Source organism: Cervus elaphus, chromosome 27, assembly GCF_910594005.1.
Source record: "Cervus elaphus chromosome 27, mCerEla1.1, whole genome shotgun sequence".
NCBI classification, from domain to species: Eukaryota; Metazoa; Chordata; class Mammalia; order Artiodactyla; family Cervidae; genus Cervus; species Cervus elaphus.
In genome coordinates this window covers 46,375,019-46,396,115 of record NC_057841.1, presented here as the reverse complement: position 1 = coordinate 46,396,115, position 21,097 = coordinate 46,375,019, and the positions used below count along the sequence as shown (strand labels likewise).

Below are 21,097 nucleotides of genomic sequence, written 5' to 3'. Positions count from 1 at the left end.
ATCTCTTGATAGTGTCCTGTGATAAGTTTAAGATTTTAATTTTTGAAGTCCAATTTACCAATTTTTTTCCTTCAGTTGCCTGTGCTTTTGGTGTCAGATCCAAGATACCATTGCCAAATACAATGTCATGAAGCTTTTTCCCTATTGTTTTAAGAGTTTAATAGTTTTAACTTATACATTTAAGTTTTGATACATTTTAAATTATTTGTATATGGTAGCAGATAAGGGTTCAATGTCATTATTTTGCAATGAACATCCAGTTTTCCCAACACCATTTTTTAAGAGTGTCCGTTCTCCTTGAATGGTCTTTGGAACCCTTGTTGGAAATCATCTGACCATACATGGTAGTTGCTAAGTCATGTCCGACGAATTTGCGACCCTATGGACTGTAGCCCACCAGGCTCCTCTGTCCATGGAATTTTGCAGGCAAGAATACTGGAGTGGGTTGCAATTTCCTTCTCCAGGGAATCTTCCAGATCCAGGAATCAAACCAGGGTCTCCTACACTGCAGGCGGATTCCTGCATTGCCAGCGGAACCTTTTACCGACTGAGCTACAAGGGAAGCCCCTCTGACCATACATGGGGGAGTTTATTTCCGGGCTCTTTATTCTATCCTGTTGGTCTAAATGTCTGTCTTTATTGCTTTCTGGTAATTTTTGAAATCAAGAAGTATGCAATTTCCAACTTCGTTACTCTTTTTCAATAATATTTTGGCTATAGGCAGGGGTGGGAGTCCCTTGTGACAGCACATGAATTTCAGGATGGGCTTTTCTATTTCTGCAGAAAAACACCGCTGTGATTTTGACAAGGATCATACTGACTCTGTGGTTTGCTCTCAGTAGTAATGACGTCTTAACAGTATCAAGTCTTTCGGTCCATGAACCCAAGATACCTTTCCATTTACTTGAGAGTAATTTTCTTTCAGCAACACTATATAGTTCTCAGTACAAACCCTTCATATTCTTGGTTAAGTTTACTCCTAAGTATTGTATTCTGTTTGATGCTATTATAAACTGAACTGTTTTCTTAATTTCTTTTTGAATTGTTCGTTGTTAGTGTAAACAAACACAACTGATTTTAGGGGGCTGATTTTGTGTCCTGCAACTTTGCTGAACTTATTAGTTCTAGTGTTTATTATTAATTGGAATGCTCAGGGATTTCTTAAACATTTTCTTAAGCATTTCTTAAGCATGTAGATATCATGTCATCTACAAAGAGAGGTATGTTTACTTTTTCCTTTCTTACTGAGATACCTTTTATTTCTTTTCTTGCCTTGTTGCTCCAGCTAAAACTTAAATACTATGTTGGATAGAAGTGGTAAAAGCACACATGCATCCTTTCCTTGTTCCAGATCTGAGAGGGAAGCTATCAGTCATTCACTGTTGTGTATTATGTTCACTGTGGGCTTTACACAGATGACTTTATTATGCTGAGGTAGTTTCCTTGGATCTTAGTTTGCTGAATGTTTTTATTATGAAAGAGTGTTGAATTATGTTAGATGTTTTTTTTTTGTATCAATGAGACAATCATGTAGTTTTTTTCCTTTCACTCTGTTAATGAGGTGAATTACATAGATTGATTTCATAATGTGGAACCCTCCATGCATTCCAGAAATAAACCCCACTCGGTCATGGTGATATAATCCTTTTATTATGCTGCTGAATTCTTGTTTGTTAGTGCCATTGAAGATTTTTGCATCAATGTTTATTTGGGATGTTGGCCATTGGTTTCTTTTCCTGTTGTGTCTTTGTCTGGTTTTGGTACTGGGGCAATGCTGGCCTATAAAATGAGTTCAAAAGTGTTCCATCCTTTTCAATTTTGGGGGAGGAATCTGAGGACTGGTGTCAATTCTTTGAATGTTTTGTAAAATTCACCAGCTAAGCCATTTAGTCTAGGAAATTTCTTTGTTGGGAGGTCTTTGATTATTGATTCAATCTCCTTACTAGTTATAGATCAATTCATATTATCTCTTTCTTCAGGACTCAGTCTTAGGAGGGAGTTTCTAGGAATCTGTCCATTTCATATGGGTTATTATTTTTATTCAATATGTTGATATACAAGTGCTTAGAGTACTAATACTCTTTTTTTGTCTGTATCTCTTAGATTTTTTTGCACCCAAAGGATACCATCCTTATAGCACTGAAAGAGAGCCATCTGTGCCCATGGCTCACTGGCTCGTGCTATGAGCTGTGGCTGAAGCCCACTTGCTGCCTTGGGGCCATGGGCACTGTGACCACATGAGACCACCCCATGCACTGAACGTTCTTGGTGTAGCTCTCAGCTAAACTCTCCTTCCAATACACAGAGGATCACAGGGATTATCAGATTTGGGCACTGGATACACCCAGTACAGTGTTTTCCATACTGTGAGTTGCAGCCTCTTGAAGTGTTAAGTGGTATCAATTTACGTGGCATGTCTTTCCTACACATTTGGTTAAAGTGGTCAGACAATCTAAAGGTCTCTGATCTGAGCCAATTCTCACTCATTTTGGATGGGAGGAAACTGAGGCCCAAGGAGGGTACATGACTTGCTGGAGGTGACACAGCCAGTTTGTATAAAGCAAGATCACTGCTGGATATTTCAGTTTCTACCCAAGGGTTCCTCACAGCGAATGAACATTATCATATGGCCTCAAATATTTGAAATTTTATTCTACTCCCTGTTCCAGGATGAAAAGCACAGCTAAAGCTGATGTTTGGGTATTTAGCAACACCTTTGCCATCTGATAAAGAAGGCTGAGTGCCAAAGAATTGATGCTTTCGAGCTGTGGTGCTGGAGGACTCTTGAGAGGCCCTTGGACAGCAAGGAGATCAAACCAGTCAAACCTAAAGCAAATCAACCCTGAATATTCATTGGAAGGACTGATGCTGAAGCTGAAGCTCCAATACTTTGGCCATCTGATGCCAAGAGCTGACTCACTGAAAAAGACCCTGATGCTGGGAAAGACTGAGGGCAGGAGAAGAAGGACAACAGAGGATGAGATGGTTGGATGGCATCACCGACTCAATGGACATGAGTTTGAGCAAACTCAGGGAGATACTGATGGACAGAGAAGCATGGCGTGGCATTCATGGGGTCGCAAAGAGTCGGACACAACTTAGCGACCGAACAACAACAAAAGTCCATTTTCTCTTGTTTCTTCCCTTTTCCCAGACAGATTCCTCAGTCGTACTGACTTTTCCACCCAGGCGACACTAACAGCTTAGGCGCTGGTGACTGTCCTTTCCAGCACTTCCTCTTATCCACCTTGGGCATCCTATCCATCATCAGACTTCTCAAAGACTACTTTCCTCCCAACTTGATTCAATGTAGAGCATATCCCTTAAGAGAAAGACAAACAATGAAGGAAGTTCTCCTGGGAGGAAAACAAAGGGACTCCTTTATTGTTCAGAACAATCAACAGCTAGAGGAAGCCTACAGGCCCAGAATCAAACCCAAGAGGAGGACTGTGAGGCCTCCTGGGCTGGAGGCAAGGCTGGTGAGCAGTCGGGCTTCTAGAAGAAGCAGCCTGGGAACCAGAGAGCTCAGGACCAAACACTGTGAGCCTCCTTTCAGGGCACGTGCCTTCCCATGGTGGAGCTGGTGGGGGAGGAGCAGAGCCATCCTAGCCACCTCCCTTAGATGCCCAGGTCAGCCACCCCAACAAGGGCCACTTAGAATCAAGATAATTCAGAGAATACTTTTCTTCCCCAGAACAAACCACATCAATTTTTAAGGACTAAGTAAAAGCAAACTTTACCAGCAGATGAGCAGAACACATGAACATAGCCTTATCACAAGAGCCTTAACAACAGGGACCAGGCTTCTGTCCACCACCCCCTCCTGGGTCCTTCCTGGCCTTTCTCTGCAGCACCAGCCTGTAGCCTGAACAACATCAGGCTTACTAATAGTCACATCTGACTTTGCAGCAAAATCGTACCAGTAACCTGATCAACTGCATCTTGAGATTTAACTCTAAATGGATTTTGGCTGGTACCAAAAATCAAGTCCATCCTCAGAGAACAAATAAGAAAATTCCAAACTCACATAAACCAGGCTCTATAGGGATTCCCTGATGGAGCAGTGGATAATAATCTGCCTGCCAAAGCAGGGGACATGGGTTCGATCCCTGGTTCAGGAAGATTCCACATGCCATGAAGCAACTAAGCCCATGTGCCACAACTACTCAGCTCCTCTAGAGCCCACAAGCTGCAACCACTGAAGCTGGAGCAACTAAAGCCAGTGTTTCACAACAGGAGAAGCCACTGCAATGAGAAACCCATGCATCACAACTAGAGAAAGCCCACTGCACAGCAACAAAGATCCAGTGTTGCAGCCAAAAATAACTAAATTAAAAAAAAAAAAAAAGGTTCTAAATACTAAGAGCAGACTCCCTCAGAAAGAACACATGGCTTTTTATCACAAACCCACTTACTGCTGCTACCACTACTGAAGCATTTCCTTTTCTTGTAACTTAACTGCAGCCAATTGATTGATAGCTCTTTTTCATTTTCATCCAGAAATGGCTGCTTCCACCAAATTTAGTGCTGGTCCCTCCTACTGCTCTGGCCCCCTGAAATGGCGTTTCAGGGACACTGTGGTGATGCAGGCTCACTAGCCTTGCCAAAACAGCCTCCATCTGTCCCTCTCTTGGCAAAGAAGTATGTCGACACTTCCACAGGTTGTGGGGGCAGCAAGGGGCCACATGAGGAAAGGGCTATGACTGCACAAAGCAAAGCCTCCAAAACTGAGTAAGCTGGGCCCAAAGGGGCCACTGATCCAACCCACCTTTTCCCAGAGGGCTGTCACAGCTACTGAGGGCCCAGCTTGCCTTTCCCTTCTGGATGAAGGGAAAGTCTATTAGTGCAGAAAAGGAGTCAAGTTTCCTCAACCACATCAGAACATCTACATGTTCAGCCTCTCCTCAAAAACAAAACCTGACTATTGGGCTTCATTGTTCCACCTTGACTATCAACTCTTCCCCCAAGAAATATGTAAAAATAACATTAACCAACAGTGTTAAACCAAACTTCCTAGAAGCTGATAAATTACATGCCCAGCCCTTCTCACACCACTTTAAAATAAACACACTCTTTACTAACATGGTTGTGGAGACCTCACACGGTTCCAGAACAAATGGGCCAAAAGGCCCACAGAAGTGCAGGAGTCCAGGCAACGCGCTGGCTCAGAGCCCTGGATGCTCACGTACAGGGAGGCCAGCAGGGGGCGCACCACACCCACCAGCTGCCAACAGCAGGCATGGGGGCTTCTGGGATGCAGACAGCAGACACTGCACCTCCGAACCCTGGCCACCTCCAAAGCAGCACAAACCACACCAGGCCACGGGGAGCCCGGCCCCTCTAGGCCCCTTGTGGGGAGCCTGGATGGATGTTGGGGCATTCAGAAGGGCACCTTGAAGCTGCCTCACCCCACACCCTCCTACAGTTCTCAGCCTCCTGCTGTGCACCCCTCCCCACACACAAATGGCCTCTGGAGAGCCCCAGCCTCCCCCAAGACAGAAAATACCACCAAGAATAGCCACAGCACTGCTGATGAGGGGATTCTGGGGTTCGCCGTGACGTTTCTTCGACTGGTGGGTACCAGGCCCACGTCCACTCAATGACCTAGGGATCGAAGGCAGGCAGAGCCCACACCAAGACCCTCTGATGAGGCAAGCTCCCTGTGGACACTCCTAGCTTGGGGAACTGCAGGCAACGGCTCTGGTCACTGCTGTCGTCCCCGAAGCAGTCATGAGACCCACGTGTATTAGCAGCATCAGTGGGACTACCAAAGGGCCCCTAGGCAGGATGGGGCGGGGTGGAGGGGGTGCGCTCAGGCCTAGAGCATCACTACAGCAGCGTCCCCACACCGTGACAGCCACAGATCATCCCCGGTGGGACCCTGACTGTGAGCGGGTCACACTGTTCTCCCAGAGCCACGTGAAGGGAGGTGGCACCTCTCAGGAGCCCTAAGGGAAGAGGCGGTAAATTAGGGGAAAGAAGTGCTGCCAGGAGGGGGACACGTTCCTGGGCAGCGACCCCTAGCACTCCAGAATCCCATCTGTGTCCATGTCCTGACTAGACATGAAATGGAGCTCTGGCCTGAGCTGAACAGTTTCTGGTCACTGTATAAATGTGCATCATGAGTTTGTGAAACCTCTGGGAGCGGTATTCACACCTCCCTGGTTTTATCAAAGAAAAATCCAAGCCCTGGGACGCTCCTGCCCGGCACGGGGATTCAGGGAGGAAATACAGCAGGAAGGGGAGGCGGAGGACAAGGGAAAGCGGGGGAGAAGCCTCCCTCAGGGCTGACCTGCAGGCCCCTGTCCCTGTGGGTCTGGAGGCACCCACACTGTCCCTGTGGGTCTGGGGGCAACACCCAGCAGTCCCACTCTTTCCCAGGCTCTGGCTGCCAGGGACACAGGACACTGGAGAAACCTCAGTTCCACTCACAGGGACAACAGACCTGAGGCCCACACAACCCGCCGGCCCTCATGCCCTGGCGGCTGGTACCCTCACAGCCCTGCCCTGCTGAGGCGCCGGCTCACAGTGCAGGCAGGGATGCAGGATGCATCGCTGACCATCGCGCCCTGAACTGGGCATTCCTTGCGGTGGATTTATGAGCTGAGCCCAGTGCCAGTGCTCCCAGCCCCAGTCTCACCCCCGGGGAGACCCAGCCCCAGCCCATACTTACCAGCTGCGGCCTGTCCTCCTGCCTCTGGCCCTGCCCCGGGCGGTGGATGAAAGACCGGGTGGATGCTCTGTAGTGGTTCAGCAGGCAGAAGACAACCACGACCATCACTGTGACCACCACCACCACCACGACCACCTGGGCGAACTCCAGCTCCGCTGTGACGAAGAGGAGAGCCGTCAGCCGGGCATGGTGCCACCCCCTCCCAGACCCTCCAGGGACAGAAACTTCCCTGGGCCTGCTGCCTGAGGGTATCGCCATGTGGCTAACAGGTGAGGGAAGAAAGCCCCAGCTGCTTGGACAGGTTCTATCCTGAGACGGACCCATGTCACATGGGACAGGCAGCCACCACTCGGGGAACTTCCAGGGCAGGCGGCTCCTGGGTTCCATCTCCAGGGACATGAGAGGCTCAGGGCCCGGTCCCTGCCAGACCCCCCTGCCCCTAGAGGTTGAAACTATGATTCCCAAAGCATTTCCCCAAGGCCGCACAGCACCCTGGAGGGAAGAGGCACCACCCAGGGAAAGGACGGGACATGTCTCCACTGGGTTCCCACTGCGCTGTTACAGAAACCACACACTCCCCACACATGCATTCACCAGCAGTGTGTGTGGGGGTGTGGGTGCCAGTGCTTCTGTGGGAAGCAGAGCCCAGGACCAGCCCTACGTCATCCTGTGGAGTTAGAAGGAGGGTCTTCTTGAACCCACGAGTCCCATCCTGTGGCACCATCCTCCACCCCACCCTTGGCCCCCACTTCACACCTGAGGGACAGAGACTGACAAATGGGCCTGCTAGGCCAGGCAAGGGATGGGGCAGCGGCAGGGCCCAGGCGGGTGGGCTGGACGCACCCCTGGCCCATGACTGGGCTCCCTACGGTAGCTGTCCACTCAGCTCTGCTGTGCTCTGGACACCCAAGGCCTCATGGCTGGTGGGCGGGGGCTTGTCTGCACTTGTACGTCCTTGGGGAGGAAGCCCCCAGAAGCTACAAAGCACTATCAGAATCATCATGGCAGCAACTCCAGGAAACTGAAATCACTGCCTGTCCGAGGGCAAGGGCTGGGACTCTGCAGCTCGGCTGCAGACACCCGCGTGACCTTGTCTATCCTCACACGCTGTGGGCGTGACACACTTGTGAGGCAGAAAACACTTCTTTACAACGCTCTGCCTGCACACAACTGTCTGTGTCTAGGACACAGTGTTGCCCATGTGACTGGACCCCAAACCCCATCCCCGAGGACACAGATGAGGCTGCGTGAGCAATGAGGAGCCCACCTCCATCATTTTGTGTTCCTGACGGCAGGCAAAGTGGTGGACTGAGGACAGACTCTAGAGCCCAAGCTGGGTTCTGGGGCACCCACGGCACAGGTGCCCACCTGGAGGATCGCTCCTGCAGGAGGGGGTGAGGCCCACCCTGGCCACCAAGCCCAAGGTGGGCATCTTAGGAGGGGACCACAGTTCCAGGGACAGGCAGACAGGAAGCACGGAATCAAGGGCAGCCAATGCGGCACAGAGACTGAACCTAAGAAAATGCCTTGTTTTACCGACTTTTATTTCTATTTTGTGAATGAACAGCAGAGTATTCAAAACTTGCCTTTCAGGTTGCCCTGTGCCCTGGAATTGACAAATGTTTTCTCTTCTCAAGAAAACTGTACTGCTTTTTGGATTACTTCAGTGAGGGGCCTTACACGCCTCTACACGCGTTAAGGCTTCACTTGGAAGCTGTCAGCCCATGTCATCTTGTTCTGAATATGGAAGGCTATGCAGATGACCATTTGCAGCAAATCAATCAAATTACATTGTCATACTTCTATGGACATTTGGGGATATGCATTGGTTTCATCTGAAACGTATTTTTATTATAAAAAAATAATGAAGACTCCTTTAAAATTTAAAGAACATATATGGAAATAGTGTATAATATACAAGTTCCCCTACACAAGCTGGCAGCTCTCACTGTGATGCCCACGTCATCCAGGGCACAATTCAGCCATTGTGTGTATCTGTCTTTCACCTCTTGAATAAGGGCTTTCTACTTTTCAATGAATGGAATCGCTGTACAAATATATTGTTCTTTTTTTCCACTCAATACATCACAAACATCTTTAAACAAGACCTCATTCCCCAGTTCCTAACACGAAACACTGGACCTTGCATTCTCTAGGCAACTGCTCTTTACTTGGTTGGATTTCTTTTTTCTACCATGATCAAAAAGATTTTGTGTGACCCACACTTGTGAGCACCCCTAAGCAGAGATTCCAAACGCTGACACGACCTGTACACTTGCTCTTCTCAGGGAGAGGGAAGGGAATCTCCTGCCTCGTGGCCCCAGATGCTGGGCCCTTTCCATTTGTACTAATTTGGGGAGGGGGGCAAAAACATGTATCTTCTTGTCATTTGCATTTCCCTAGTTACTAGTGATTGTGATCTTTCCCTATGATTAGTGGTAATTTGTATTTTTCTTCATATTAGTCCATATGTTCAAGTAGGTTCATATGTACATATGTTCATAAGTACAAGTAAAGTTCACTTTACTTGTAGCTTTCTCATGTGTAAGCAGTCTTTACATATTATGGCTACACATCTTATCTGCTACACCTGTTACAAATATTTTCTCCTGGTCTGTCACTTCTTGAAACTTTTCCGTGGATTTATAGATAATATAAATTTTTATGCCATCAAATATTGTTATAATCTTTTTCCTTTATGACTTCAAAGCTTCTCATTGATTAGAAAGGTCTTCTCTCCAATACTCTAAAAATATTTTTCTTCTAAGATTTTTATGGCTTGTTTTTTTACTTGCTCTGGATCTTTATTTCTTTTGGTCTGAACAGGACAACAGCACCTAGAACCTTATGTATTATCTGACTCTTCTGACCTAATATCACACTAAAAAGTTCAGTACAAGCAAGGGGAGACAGTCTTCAGCTATGGGGGCTGCACAGAAGCCTTCGCCTTTCATTCAGAAGGGAAGAACCATCTTCAAACAACACCTGCTCTCAGGCCGTCCTGAGCCAGCTCTCTGGCCAGTGTGCTCCCTCCCGGGCCCTCCCTCCTGCACTGCTGAGGCCGGCGGCCCTCCAGGGCCCTGGTCCCGCTGTACCCTTAAACATGACTCATTACCCCAAAGAGCTCTATGTGGATGACATCTACCAGCATTTACCATATTTGAGATTAAAACCAAAGATGTTAAATATTTATTCATTAAAAATAAACTCACCACATGTTAACACAAGTAACAGAATAACTTCCCGGTGCCATCTCACTTAACACCATGCGCATCGCTACTCCCTACGCCCGCCCCCAACACGCCCCCCCAGCGGCTTCACCTGCACCCACAGGATGTGTGGCTAACCATGACAGGTGAGTGATTCTTGTCTGTTCTTCCTTTCACAGGGGCTGTGGTGGCCACCAGGGCTGAGCCCCCACCTCCGGCCCCAAGGTTCCCTCAGTGAAGGCCCTCTGTTCACTGACCTGTGTGACACACATAGTCCTGGAGAAAATGCACAGACCTTGAGCATGACTGACCTACAGGCATTCACAGTTGGGCGGGACTCATCCTGGGTTCTGTCTGCAAACAAAGGGCCCTGAAACTAACCAAAGCAAGTAAGTCAGTGGGTCCCGTGGGAACTATGAGCATTCCACTGAGACACTAACTCTCAAAATCTGTAGACTCTGTGGCTCTACATGAGCCAGAGGCCTCTGGAGACATTTATGTGTCTTGTGTGCCTAATAGGGTGACTCTGGTCAGAGGTGATGGCTCTGTCCATTACAGATTCCCATTCTTTGAGGTTTATGACTATGCTATAAAATTCTGCCCTGAGATGAAATTTTCCACATAAAACTTATACCCTAGAATTTGGCCTTTAAAAAATAAAATAGTACATTTTAGTAAGTTTGCTACACTTAAAGTCATGAACAAGGATTTTAAAAGAACATGAACTTTACATTCCTACAGACTCAAAACATAGTAGTAGTTTATTTGATATTTGTGGACATCAGCCTATAGCAAGGAATAATTCACTAATGTATTCTTAGTGTTTAAAAAACTGCAACACAGAGAGCTATTTATCTAGAAATGTTCAATGCCCTGTATGTGTTCCAACACACAGTGCCTCACGCCCCATCATTTTGTAAAAATGTTAACATGATTTTTGACTCAGCTACCAAGCTGACAGCAGATTAAAGATTTCTTAATAAATCAGTCTAAGTTAAATAACCCTAAAACAGCTGCATAACAGCAATGAAGTCCCTGTGTTAACGCACTATGGGATTTACCTGAACACTACTGATACCATGACAGTACTTTCTCCTTCTATTGAAAAAAAGAATTATTATTATTCTGTGTTTGTCTCAATATTTATTTTCACAACAGTTAAGCTTCTCCCTACTAAGTGGCTTTTACAGCTTTGAGAACCACAGTTGCTCTTGCAAACCCAGGAGAAAATGGAAAGCAGTATGAAGTTTATACTTCATGTGGATAAATTCAGGGCCAGTTAGACCCCAGTCTGGTTCCAGTTCTGCCATCTGACTCCATCAGCTGCAAAAGCTGTTTCCTCATGTGTAAAACAAAGTCAAGTCCTCCACTGTATGGCCAGTGGGAGCATGAAATAAAATAACCCCTCGAAACTGTCTACTCAAAAGTGTGGTCCAGAGAGATGGTTAGAAACACAGGAAATTGGGTGCCACCCTCTCTTTTCCGGTTTCGCCGTGTAGGGACCCATGAGCAGCAAAGTCTCCCGTGACACCCTCTACAAGGCAGTGTGGGAAGTCCTGCATGGGAACCAGCGCAAGCGCAGGAAGGTTTTTGGAAACTGGAGCTTCAGATCAGCCTGAAGAACTATGACCCTCAAAAAGACAAACGCTTCTCGGGCACCGTCAGGCTTAAGTCCACTCCCCGCCCCAAGTTCTCCGTGTGTGTCTTGGGGGACCAGCAGCATTGTGATGAGGCCAAGGCTGTGGATAACCCCCACATGGACATTGAGGCGCTGAAGAAACTCAACAAGAATAAGAAACTGGTCAAGAAGCTGGCCAAGAAATACGATGCCTTTTTGGCTTCAGAGTCTCTGATCAAGCAAATCCCCCAAATCCTGGGCCCAGGCCTGAACAAGGCTGGCAAGTTCCCTTCCTTGCTGACCCATAATGAGAACATCGTGGCCAAAGTTGATGAAGTGAAGTCCATGATCAAGTTCCAGATGAAGAAGGTGTTTTGTCTGGCAGTGGCTGCTGGCCATGTGAAGATGACAGATGATGAGCTTGTGTACAACATCCACTTAGCTGTCAACTTCCTGGTGTCATTGCTCAAGAAAAATTGGCAGAATGTCACGGCCTTGTACATTAAGAGCACCATGGGCAAGCCCCAGCGTCTGTACTAAGGCACAGCTTAATAAACCATATTAAACCATCAAAAAAAAAAAAAAAGAAAGAAAGAAAGAAATTGGGTGCCACCCTACACTGGCTCAACCAGAGCCTGCATTTTAACAAAACCCCTAGGTGGCTTCTGAAACTTTGGACTAATCCAGAGTCCTCATCTGGATTAAACAAGCAAACTGGAGTTCAGAAAACCTGTGACCTGTGCATCATATAGAAGAAACAAGGTGGAACCAGGGCCCACGATTGCTACTCAACACGACTTTCAAGAGTAGAGCTCTCTTAAAGAAAACTAGAGGTATCAAGGGAACATTTCATGAAAGAATGGGCACAATAAAGGACAGAACCGATAAGGACCTAACAGAAGCATAAGAGATAAAAAAGAGGTGGCAAGAACACACAGGAGAACCATACAAAAAAAAAAGGTCTTAATGGCTTGGACAACCATGATAGTGTGATCACGTACCTAGAGCTTGATACCCTGGAGTATGAGATCAAGTGGGCCTTAGGAAGCATTACTATGAACAAAAGCTAGCGGAGGTGATGGAATTCTAGCTGAGCTATTTCAAATCCTAAAAGGTGATGCTGCACTCAATATGTCAGCAAATTTGGAAAACTCAGCAGTGGGTTCAGGACTGGAAAAGGTCAGTTTTCATTCCGATCCTAAAGAAGAGCAATGCCAAAGAATGTTCAAACTTCTGTAAAATTATGCTCATTTCACATGCTAGCAAGTTATGTTCAAAATCCTTCAAGCTAGGCTTCAGCAGTATTTGAACCGAGAATTTTCAAATGTACAAGCTGGATTTAGAAAAAGCAGAGGAACCAGAGATCAAATTGCCAGCATCCACTGGTTCATAGAAAAAGCAAGGGAATTCCAGAAAAATATCTACTTCGGCTTCATTTACTACACTAAAGCTTTTGACTGTGTGGATCACAACACACTGTGGAAAATTCTTAAAGAGATGGGAATACCAGACTACCTTACCTTCTCCTAAGAAACCTGCATGTGGGTCAAGAAGCAACAGTTAGAATCGGACATGGAACCACTGACTGGTTCAAAATTGGGAAAGTGAAAGTGAAAGTCGCTCAGTCGTGTCCAACTCTTTGCGATCCCATGGACTGTAATCCCATGGCCTGGAGTTCTCCAGGCCAGAATACTGGAGTGGGTAGACTTTCCCTTCTCCAGGGGATCTTCCCAACCCAAAGATTGAACCCAGGTCTCCCGCACTGTAGGCGGATTCTTTATCAGCTGAGCCACAATGGAAGCCCAAGATGCTGGAGTGGGTAGGCTATCCCTTCTCAAGCAGATCTTCCCAAACCAGGAATCAAACCAGGATCTCCTGCATTGCAGGCGGAATTTTTTTTACCAACTGAGCTATGAGGGAAGCCCCGAAATTGGGAAAGGAGTACATCAAAGCTGTATACTGTCACCCTGCTTATTTAACTTATATGCAGAGTACATCATGCAAAATGCCAGGCTAGATCAATCATAAGCGGGAATCAAGATTGTCAGGAGAAAAATCAACTACCTAAGGTATGCAGATGACACCACTCTAATGGCAGAAACTGAAGAGGAACTAAAGAGTCTCTTGATGAGGGTGAAAGAGGAGGATGAAAAAGCTGGCTAAAACCCAGCATTCAAAAAACTAAGATCAAGGCAGCTGGTCCCATCACTTCATGGCAAATAGAAAGGGGAAAAGTGGAAGCAGTGACAGATTTTATTTTCGTGGGCTCCAAAATCACTGTGGATGGTGACTGCAGCCATGAAATTATACTTACTCCTTGGAAGGAAAGCTATGACAAACCTAGACAGCATATTAAAAAGGAGAAACATGACTTTGCTGACAAAGGCCCATATAGTCAAAGCTATGGTTTTTCCAGTACTCATGTATGAACTAAGAGTTGGACCATTAAGAAGGCTGAGCACTGAAGAACTGATGCTTTCAAATTGTGGTGCTGGAAAAGACTCTTGAGAATCCCATGGAAAGCACGGAAATCAAACCAGTCAATCGTAAGGTAATCAACCCTGAATATTCACTGGGAGGACTGTTGCTGAAGCTCCAATAACTTTGGTCAACTGATGTGAAGAGCCGACTCATCACAAAAGGCCCTGAGGCTGGGAAAGATTGGGGGCAGGAGGAGAAGGGGGAGGCAGAGAATGAGATGGCTGGATAGCATCACTAACTCAATGGACATATTGTTTTTTCAGTCATTCAGTCTTGTCTGACTCTTTGAGACCCCATGGACTGCAGCACACCAGGCTTCCCTGTCCTTCACCATCTCCTAAAGCTTGCTCAAACTCACGTCCATTGAGTCGGTGATGCCATCCAACCATCTTATCCTCTGTCATCCTCTTCTCCTCCTGACTTCAATCTTTCCCAGCATTAGGGTCTTTTCTAATGAACTGGCTCTTCATATTAGGTGGCCAAAGTATTGAAGCTTCTGTTTCAGCATCAGTCCTTCCAATGAATATTCAGGGTTGATTTCCCTTAGGATTGACTGGTTTGATCTCCTTGCTGTCCCAGGGACTCTCAAGAGTCTTCTCCAACACCACAGTTCAAAAGCATCAATTCTTTGGCACTCAGCTTTCTTTATAGTCCAACTCTCACATCCATACATGACTACTGGAAAAACCATAGCTTTGACTAGATGGACCTTTGTCAGTAATGTCTCTGCTTTTTAATATGCTGTCTAGGTTGGTCAGAGCTTTTCTTCCAAGGAGCAAGTGTCTTTTAATTTCATGGCTGCATTCACCATCTGCAGTGATTTTGGAGCCCAAGAAAATAAAATCTGTCACTGTTTCCACTATTTCCCCTTCTATTTGCCATGAAGTGATGGGACCGGATGCCATCTCAGTTTTTTGAATGTTGAGTTTTAGGCCAGCTTTTTCACTCTCCTCTTTTACCTTCATCAAGAGGCTCTTTAGTTCCTCTTCACTTTCTGCCAGATGAGTGGTGTCATCTGCATATCTGAGGCTATTGATATCTCAATGGACATGAGTCTGAACAAACTCCAGGAGATAATGAAGGACAGGAAAGCCTGGCAAGCTGCAGTCCATGGGGTCACAAAGGGTCAGACATGACTTAGCAACTGAACAACAATAATGTATCATGACCAATTGGGATTTATTCCAGGACTGCAAGGTTGGCTTAACATCCAAAAATCATTTAAAGTGATACACTATTATAAGTAGACAAATGAAAAAAAGCTGGCTTAAAACTTAGGGGAAAAAAAAGAAAAATGGAGAAAGTATTTGGCAAAAACCCAACACTTTTTTATTATAAAAACACTCAACAAACCGGGAACAGAAAGGCATCTACCAAAGCTCACAGCTAATATCATACTTGTGGTGAAAAGCTGGCTTTCAAACTAGCTCAAAATGAAGCACTAATACATGCTACCACATAAGAGAACCTTGAAGATACCATGCTATGTGAAAGAAAGATATTTTACAAAAGACAATGATGTGAAATATCCCAAGTAGGCAGATTCAGAGACTAGTAGGAGATGAGTGGTGGGCTAAAGCTGGGAGCTTGGGAGAAAAGGTGGATGGCTAGTAATGGGCTTTAAGTTTCTGTTTAGACTGACAGAAATGTTCTAAATTTAGATCATGGTGATGGTGTTGCAATTCTGTGAATATACTAAAAACTACTTAATTACATACTTTAAATAGGGGAATTGTACTGCATATGTGAAATATCTCAATAATGCCGATATAATAAAAAGAACTATGAAATGAAAGTATTCTGCAAATAGCACTTTGTAAGTTTAAAAACACCTCTACATGTAAATGCTGACTCATAAAACCAGTTTCACCTATGCAACTCAGATAATAAACTCCTAAGAAACACCTAGAACTTGGATTACTTCACCAAGTTCTGGTTTCCTTCTATACTCCAACTTGGAACCACGACTTCCTGTTAAACTACTTGTAGATGATAAATTTTCTTTTTCATGGCCTTGTTTCTCATCTCAGAATTCCAAGAGTGAAATACAACATTAAAAACTGAAGGGATCACACCACTAATCACCCCACCATGGAAAAATCATACCTACGCTCTTTACTGTGTAAGAATTTTCCTTAAAAGGGTTAAAAGCCAGGCTGACTACCCAGTGACAAGTCCATCAAGCATACAAGTGACAATATGTCTTATACACTCTACCAAACACTACTCATGCTTCAGCCCACAGCACATCTCCATGTGGCTGTGACAGCTCATTCCCTTCCCTAACCATGGGTTTACCCTTCTGGCCTTCAGAGAGAAAGGAAACTAAACATTGATTTTAAGCCCAGACTCACAATCCACAAGGCAGTGAGTGCAATAGTGAAGGTGTGCTTGGGCTCTGCATGTATGGGTCCGTGTTTGTACTGGGTTGGGATAACAGATGTATTTCTCACTCTAGGTCAGGGTTTAAAAAGTCAGAAATCTCCACACTGTTCTCCATAGTGGCTGTACTAGTTTGCATTCCCACCAACAGCGTAAGAGGGTTCCCTTTTCTCCACACCCTCTCCAGCATTTATTGCTTGTAGACTTTTGGATAGCAGCCATCCCGACTGGCGTGTAATGGTATCTCATTGTGGTTTTGATTTGCATTTCTCTGATAATGAGTGATGTTGAGCATCTTTTCATGTGTTTGTTAGCCATCTGCATGTCTTCTTTGGAGAAATGTCTGTTTAGTTCTTCGGCCCATTTTTTGATTGGGTCATTTATTTTTCTGGAATTGAGCTGCAGGAGTTGCTTGTATATTTTTGAGATTAATCCTTTGTCTGTTGCTTCATTTGCTATTATTTTCTCCCAATCTGAGGGCTGTCTTTTCACCTTACTTATAGTTTCCTTTGTTGTGCAAAAGCTTTTAAGTTTCATTAGGTCCCATTTGTTTATTTTTGCTTTTATTTCCAATATTCTGGGAGGTGGGTCATAGAGGATCCTGCTGTGATTTATGTCGGAGAGTGTTTTGCCTATGTTCTCCTCTAGGAGTTTTATAGTTTCTGGTCTTACATTTAGATCTTTAATCCATTTTGAGTTTATTTTTGTGTATGGTGTTAGAAAGTTTCATTCTTTTACAAGTGGTTGACCAGTTTTCCTAGCACCACTTGTTAAAGAGGTTGTCTTTTTTCCATTGTATATCCTTGCCTCCTTCTGCCATATGACCCAGCAATACCACTTCTGGGCATACACACTGAGGAAACCAGATCTGAAAGAGACACATGCACCCCAATGTTCATCACAGCACTGTTTATAATAGCCAGGACATGGAAGCAATCTAGATGCCCATCAGCAGATGAATGGATAAGAAAGCTGTGGTACATATACACCATGGAATATTACTCAGCCGTTAAAAAGAATTCATTTGAATCAGTTCTAATGAGGTGGATGAAACTGGAGCCCATTATACAGAGTGAAGTAAGCCAGAAAGATGAAGAACATTACAGCATACTAACACATATATATGGAATTTAGAAAGATGGTAATGATAACCCTATATGCAAAACAGAAAAAGAGACACAGATGTACAGAACAGACTTTTGGACTCTGTGGGAGAAGGCGAGGGTGGGATGTTTCGAGAGAAGAGCATGTATATTATCTATAGTGAAACAGATCACCAGCCCAGGTGGGACACACGAGACAAGTGCTCGGGCCTGGTGCACTGGGAAGACCCCAGAGGAATTGGGTGGAGAGGGAGGTGGGAGGGGGGATCGGGATGGGGAATACATGTAACTCCATGGCTGATTCATGTCAATGTATGACAAAACCCACTGCAATGTTGTGAAGTAATTAGCCTCAAAAAAAAAAAAAAGAAAGTGAAAGATGGTTGTAGGGACTGGGGGAGGAGAGAACTGAGAGGTGTTCAACGGGTTTCAGTTTTGCAAGATGAAAAGAATCCTGGATGCTTATTGTTCAACAGTGTGAATGTACTTAATTCTACTGAATTGTGCATGTAAAAATGGTTAAGATAGTGAATTTGATGTTCTGTTCATTTTACCACAATTAAAAGTTAAATGTTGAGTTAAAAAAAAAAAAAGTCAGAAAGACACCCACTGAAAAAGTAACTGACTATTCAAGTATTTCATTTCTCCCAATTAAACAAGGTAAGTCATCTTCTTCCCCAAAGCTCCATCGTCATGGGAACATACTAGAAACACACTGATGAAGGTCTGACCTGCATCAGTCACACCACCTTCTTCCTCATCACCCCTTGATGCCCTAAGAGTGTCAAAGGTCCAACAAAGCCACGCGTGCATAGTAAGCGGCAGACAATACAGAGTGCTGTTGAGTCTCACTGGCCTCACCCACAGGTGACCACTGAGCTCTGCAGTGTTGTTTTCATGCCTGCTAACACAATATACATTCTGCAGCCCATGGGTCAAGGAATAAGTTTTGATTTCAAGTCTCAACATTTAAGAAATACATTTCATAAGATGATAACTACCATGGTGATTCCTCTAATGGATCTGGGCACAGCAAACTGAAAGCCTTCTTGAAGAGATTCACACTCCAGATGCCATTAAGAATACTCATGAACCATGAAAAGAGCTCAAAAGACCAACATTAATAGGAGTTTGAAAGAAGTTGCTTCCAACCTTCATGGATGACTTTGACAGGTTCAAGATTTCAATGGAGAAAGTTAACTGCAGATGTGGTAAGGTTCAGTGCATGAGCTCTGAATGAGTGTCACCATGCTACGTGCCTCTGGACAGATTTCCTGCACTAGAGTCAGGATAGTCCTCGGGATGATGAAGAGCACTCCCACAAACACCTCCTCCACTCATCAGGTTCCTCAGCTGTGGTGTTTAATCGCTGGCAGAAATGGTTTATCCTCTCATGTATTTCTTGAAAAATCTTAATTATCTCATTTACTCAGAAATAGTGCTCAACAATTTAACTACAAGCACACGATCTTAAGGAGCTGTAAAGTGTGCATCTATTTCTTTGAAATTTTCAAAATTCCAAATTTTATGACCTGAGGAAACGTAAGTGGGTGGTGCCCTAAGGAAAGGATAAAACTGCAACAGCTACACTGACTGAGGCCCATTTCAAAAGGACCAACAAGACTCATTATTTGGGTGATGTCACCCAAATAACTGTATCAATTCATGTCCAGTTAAAAGCCCCCAAATCTTTCAGCTTTTCAAACACAGAACCTGAAGAACAGCTACAAGATATGGCCTCTAATACCAACTTGGGTTGTCCCCTGAGATGTAAGATCTGCAAACTGGGAGGTTTTACACACCCCTGACACGGGACACAATCAAGGCCGGTTTACAAGTGCAAAAACAGAAGCACAGACACTCTCCTAAGGTCACAGTGGTCATGTGGAAACACAGGACTAGAATCATGGTTTTCCTTTATTCCACACATACTTGAAGGATGTGACAAAAGAGCCGGTTACAGCACCAAACAGCTCATGGATCACCTGCGGACTCTTCGTGGTAATTTCGACTCCAGCTCTGCATTCCAGGTCCTATGTTTCATCAACCACATCAATAGGAGCTGCTGCATCCTGAACATTGATACTGATACTGGAGTCTTTAAAAATTATTCTCACGATAAAAGTCAAGAATGAAAACAGAGGCTTGATCGCATGAAGACCCTTTCACAGACAAGCTAAGATAAACTGTCTGATTTCTCGTCTTGTGGAAAAAAGATTAAATTCAAAACTCATGGACGAGGAGAAAATTTTTCTGTTTTAAAAATCCTATCACTTCAGTGACCTACTCAGACTGCTGGGTCATGTGAAATGCACCTGCTCAGGGGTCCCTGGAAGAGGAGTGAGCCCCACTTCTTCCTGCCAGCCTGGAGATACTAAAAGATGCCAGCTCTCTGGGGGCTAGCGAAGCAGAGTCCTGGCCCAGGAAGCAAGAGCCCAACTCCTTTGGGTTCTGAGATGGTGCTGTGTTACCTATCACTCCAAACACCTGCCCAAAAGCCACAGAGGGAAAACCAGTGATCTGAGTTCTTCCTGCAGTTGCCTTGCCTACAAAGCAAAGGGGCACTCTTGCCATTACCTCACCCACTGCGGGTTTCAAATCCTTGAAAATCTTCCCTGACTCCTCTATTTGAACAACATAATTTTGGAAAGAAAAAATAAAAGCAAACCAGGAACTGAGGAGTTCTACTCTTTCTGCTTCCCTGGTAGCTCAGATGGTAAAGAGTCTGTCTGCAATGTGGGAGACTAGGATTCGATCCCTGGGTCAGGAAGATCACCTGGAAAAGGAAATGCCAACCCACTCCAGTATTCTTGTCTGCAGAATCCCATGGATGAAGGAGCCTGGTGGGCTCACAAAGAGTTGGACATGACTGAGCAACTAACACAACACTTTCACTCTTTCTGCTAACACTTAAGCTAAAATCTAGAAAGTGCCAAGCAGACAGAGAGACCAATCAAGGGGATCCTTGGTTTTAACACCCAACCCAGTCTATTCTGAATGGCAGACTGGGCATTTCACAGGCAGAAGCTGATGCACTGCCCTGGTCTGAGGGTGCTAGGGCTCTGTCCAGATGCAGCAGTAATCTCGAAAACCACGTGAATATCTTGGAGCTTGAAGAGGCCTAACTAACCAGCTCCTGAGACAAGGAATTTGAAGCCAGGAAAAGGAATGATTTGGCCAAGGTCACTGAAGAAGTAAATTGTGTAGCTTCTACGAGAATTCAGTTTCCCCACTCTCAAGTAGTGTGACCTTGGTATCCAGACTTTGAAGAAATAATCCAGACTCTGAAGAAATCCAGACTTTGTACATATATACATATATGCATATATATATATATAGATGTGTTTATACATATGTGTATATTCACACACAAACATGATATGCACACACATATATTTATAAATTCTCAAGAGACTAACATGCTCATTGCAGTTTTAGTGGACTGGGTCGCAGTACACTATGTAATTAACAGTTCATAAAAACTACTCGGCTGGAGCATCCAGACATTCTCCATGAATGCTGTTTCAAGGCAGGTGCCATTCCCAGGTCCCTGCTGTTCCTTCATTCCTTCACAGGTCAGGGGGTGAGTCCCAGAAGCAAGCGGCAATGCTTCAGAGTCCTGTTACGAAGC

General features: G+C 45.0%; 1 protein-coding gene and 1 pseudogene across 1 annotated transcript in view; one reads left to right on the top strand and one right to left on the bottom strand.

Annotated features, from left to right (window-relative positions):
• Nucleotides 1–21,097, bottom strand: part of LDLRAD4 (low density lipoprotein receptor class A domain containing 4) — a 162,701-nt gene that overhangs the window by 12,772 nt on the left and 128,832 nt on the right. The window contains 1 exon segment of the mRNA XM_043888917.1: nt 6,674–6,828. Within this exon segment, the coding sequence (XP_043744852.1) occupies nt 6,674–6,828 (155 nt within the window).
• Nucleotides 11,388–12,086, top strand: LOC122684694 (annotated as a pseudogene).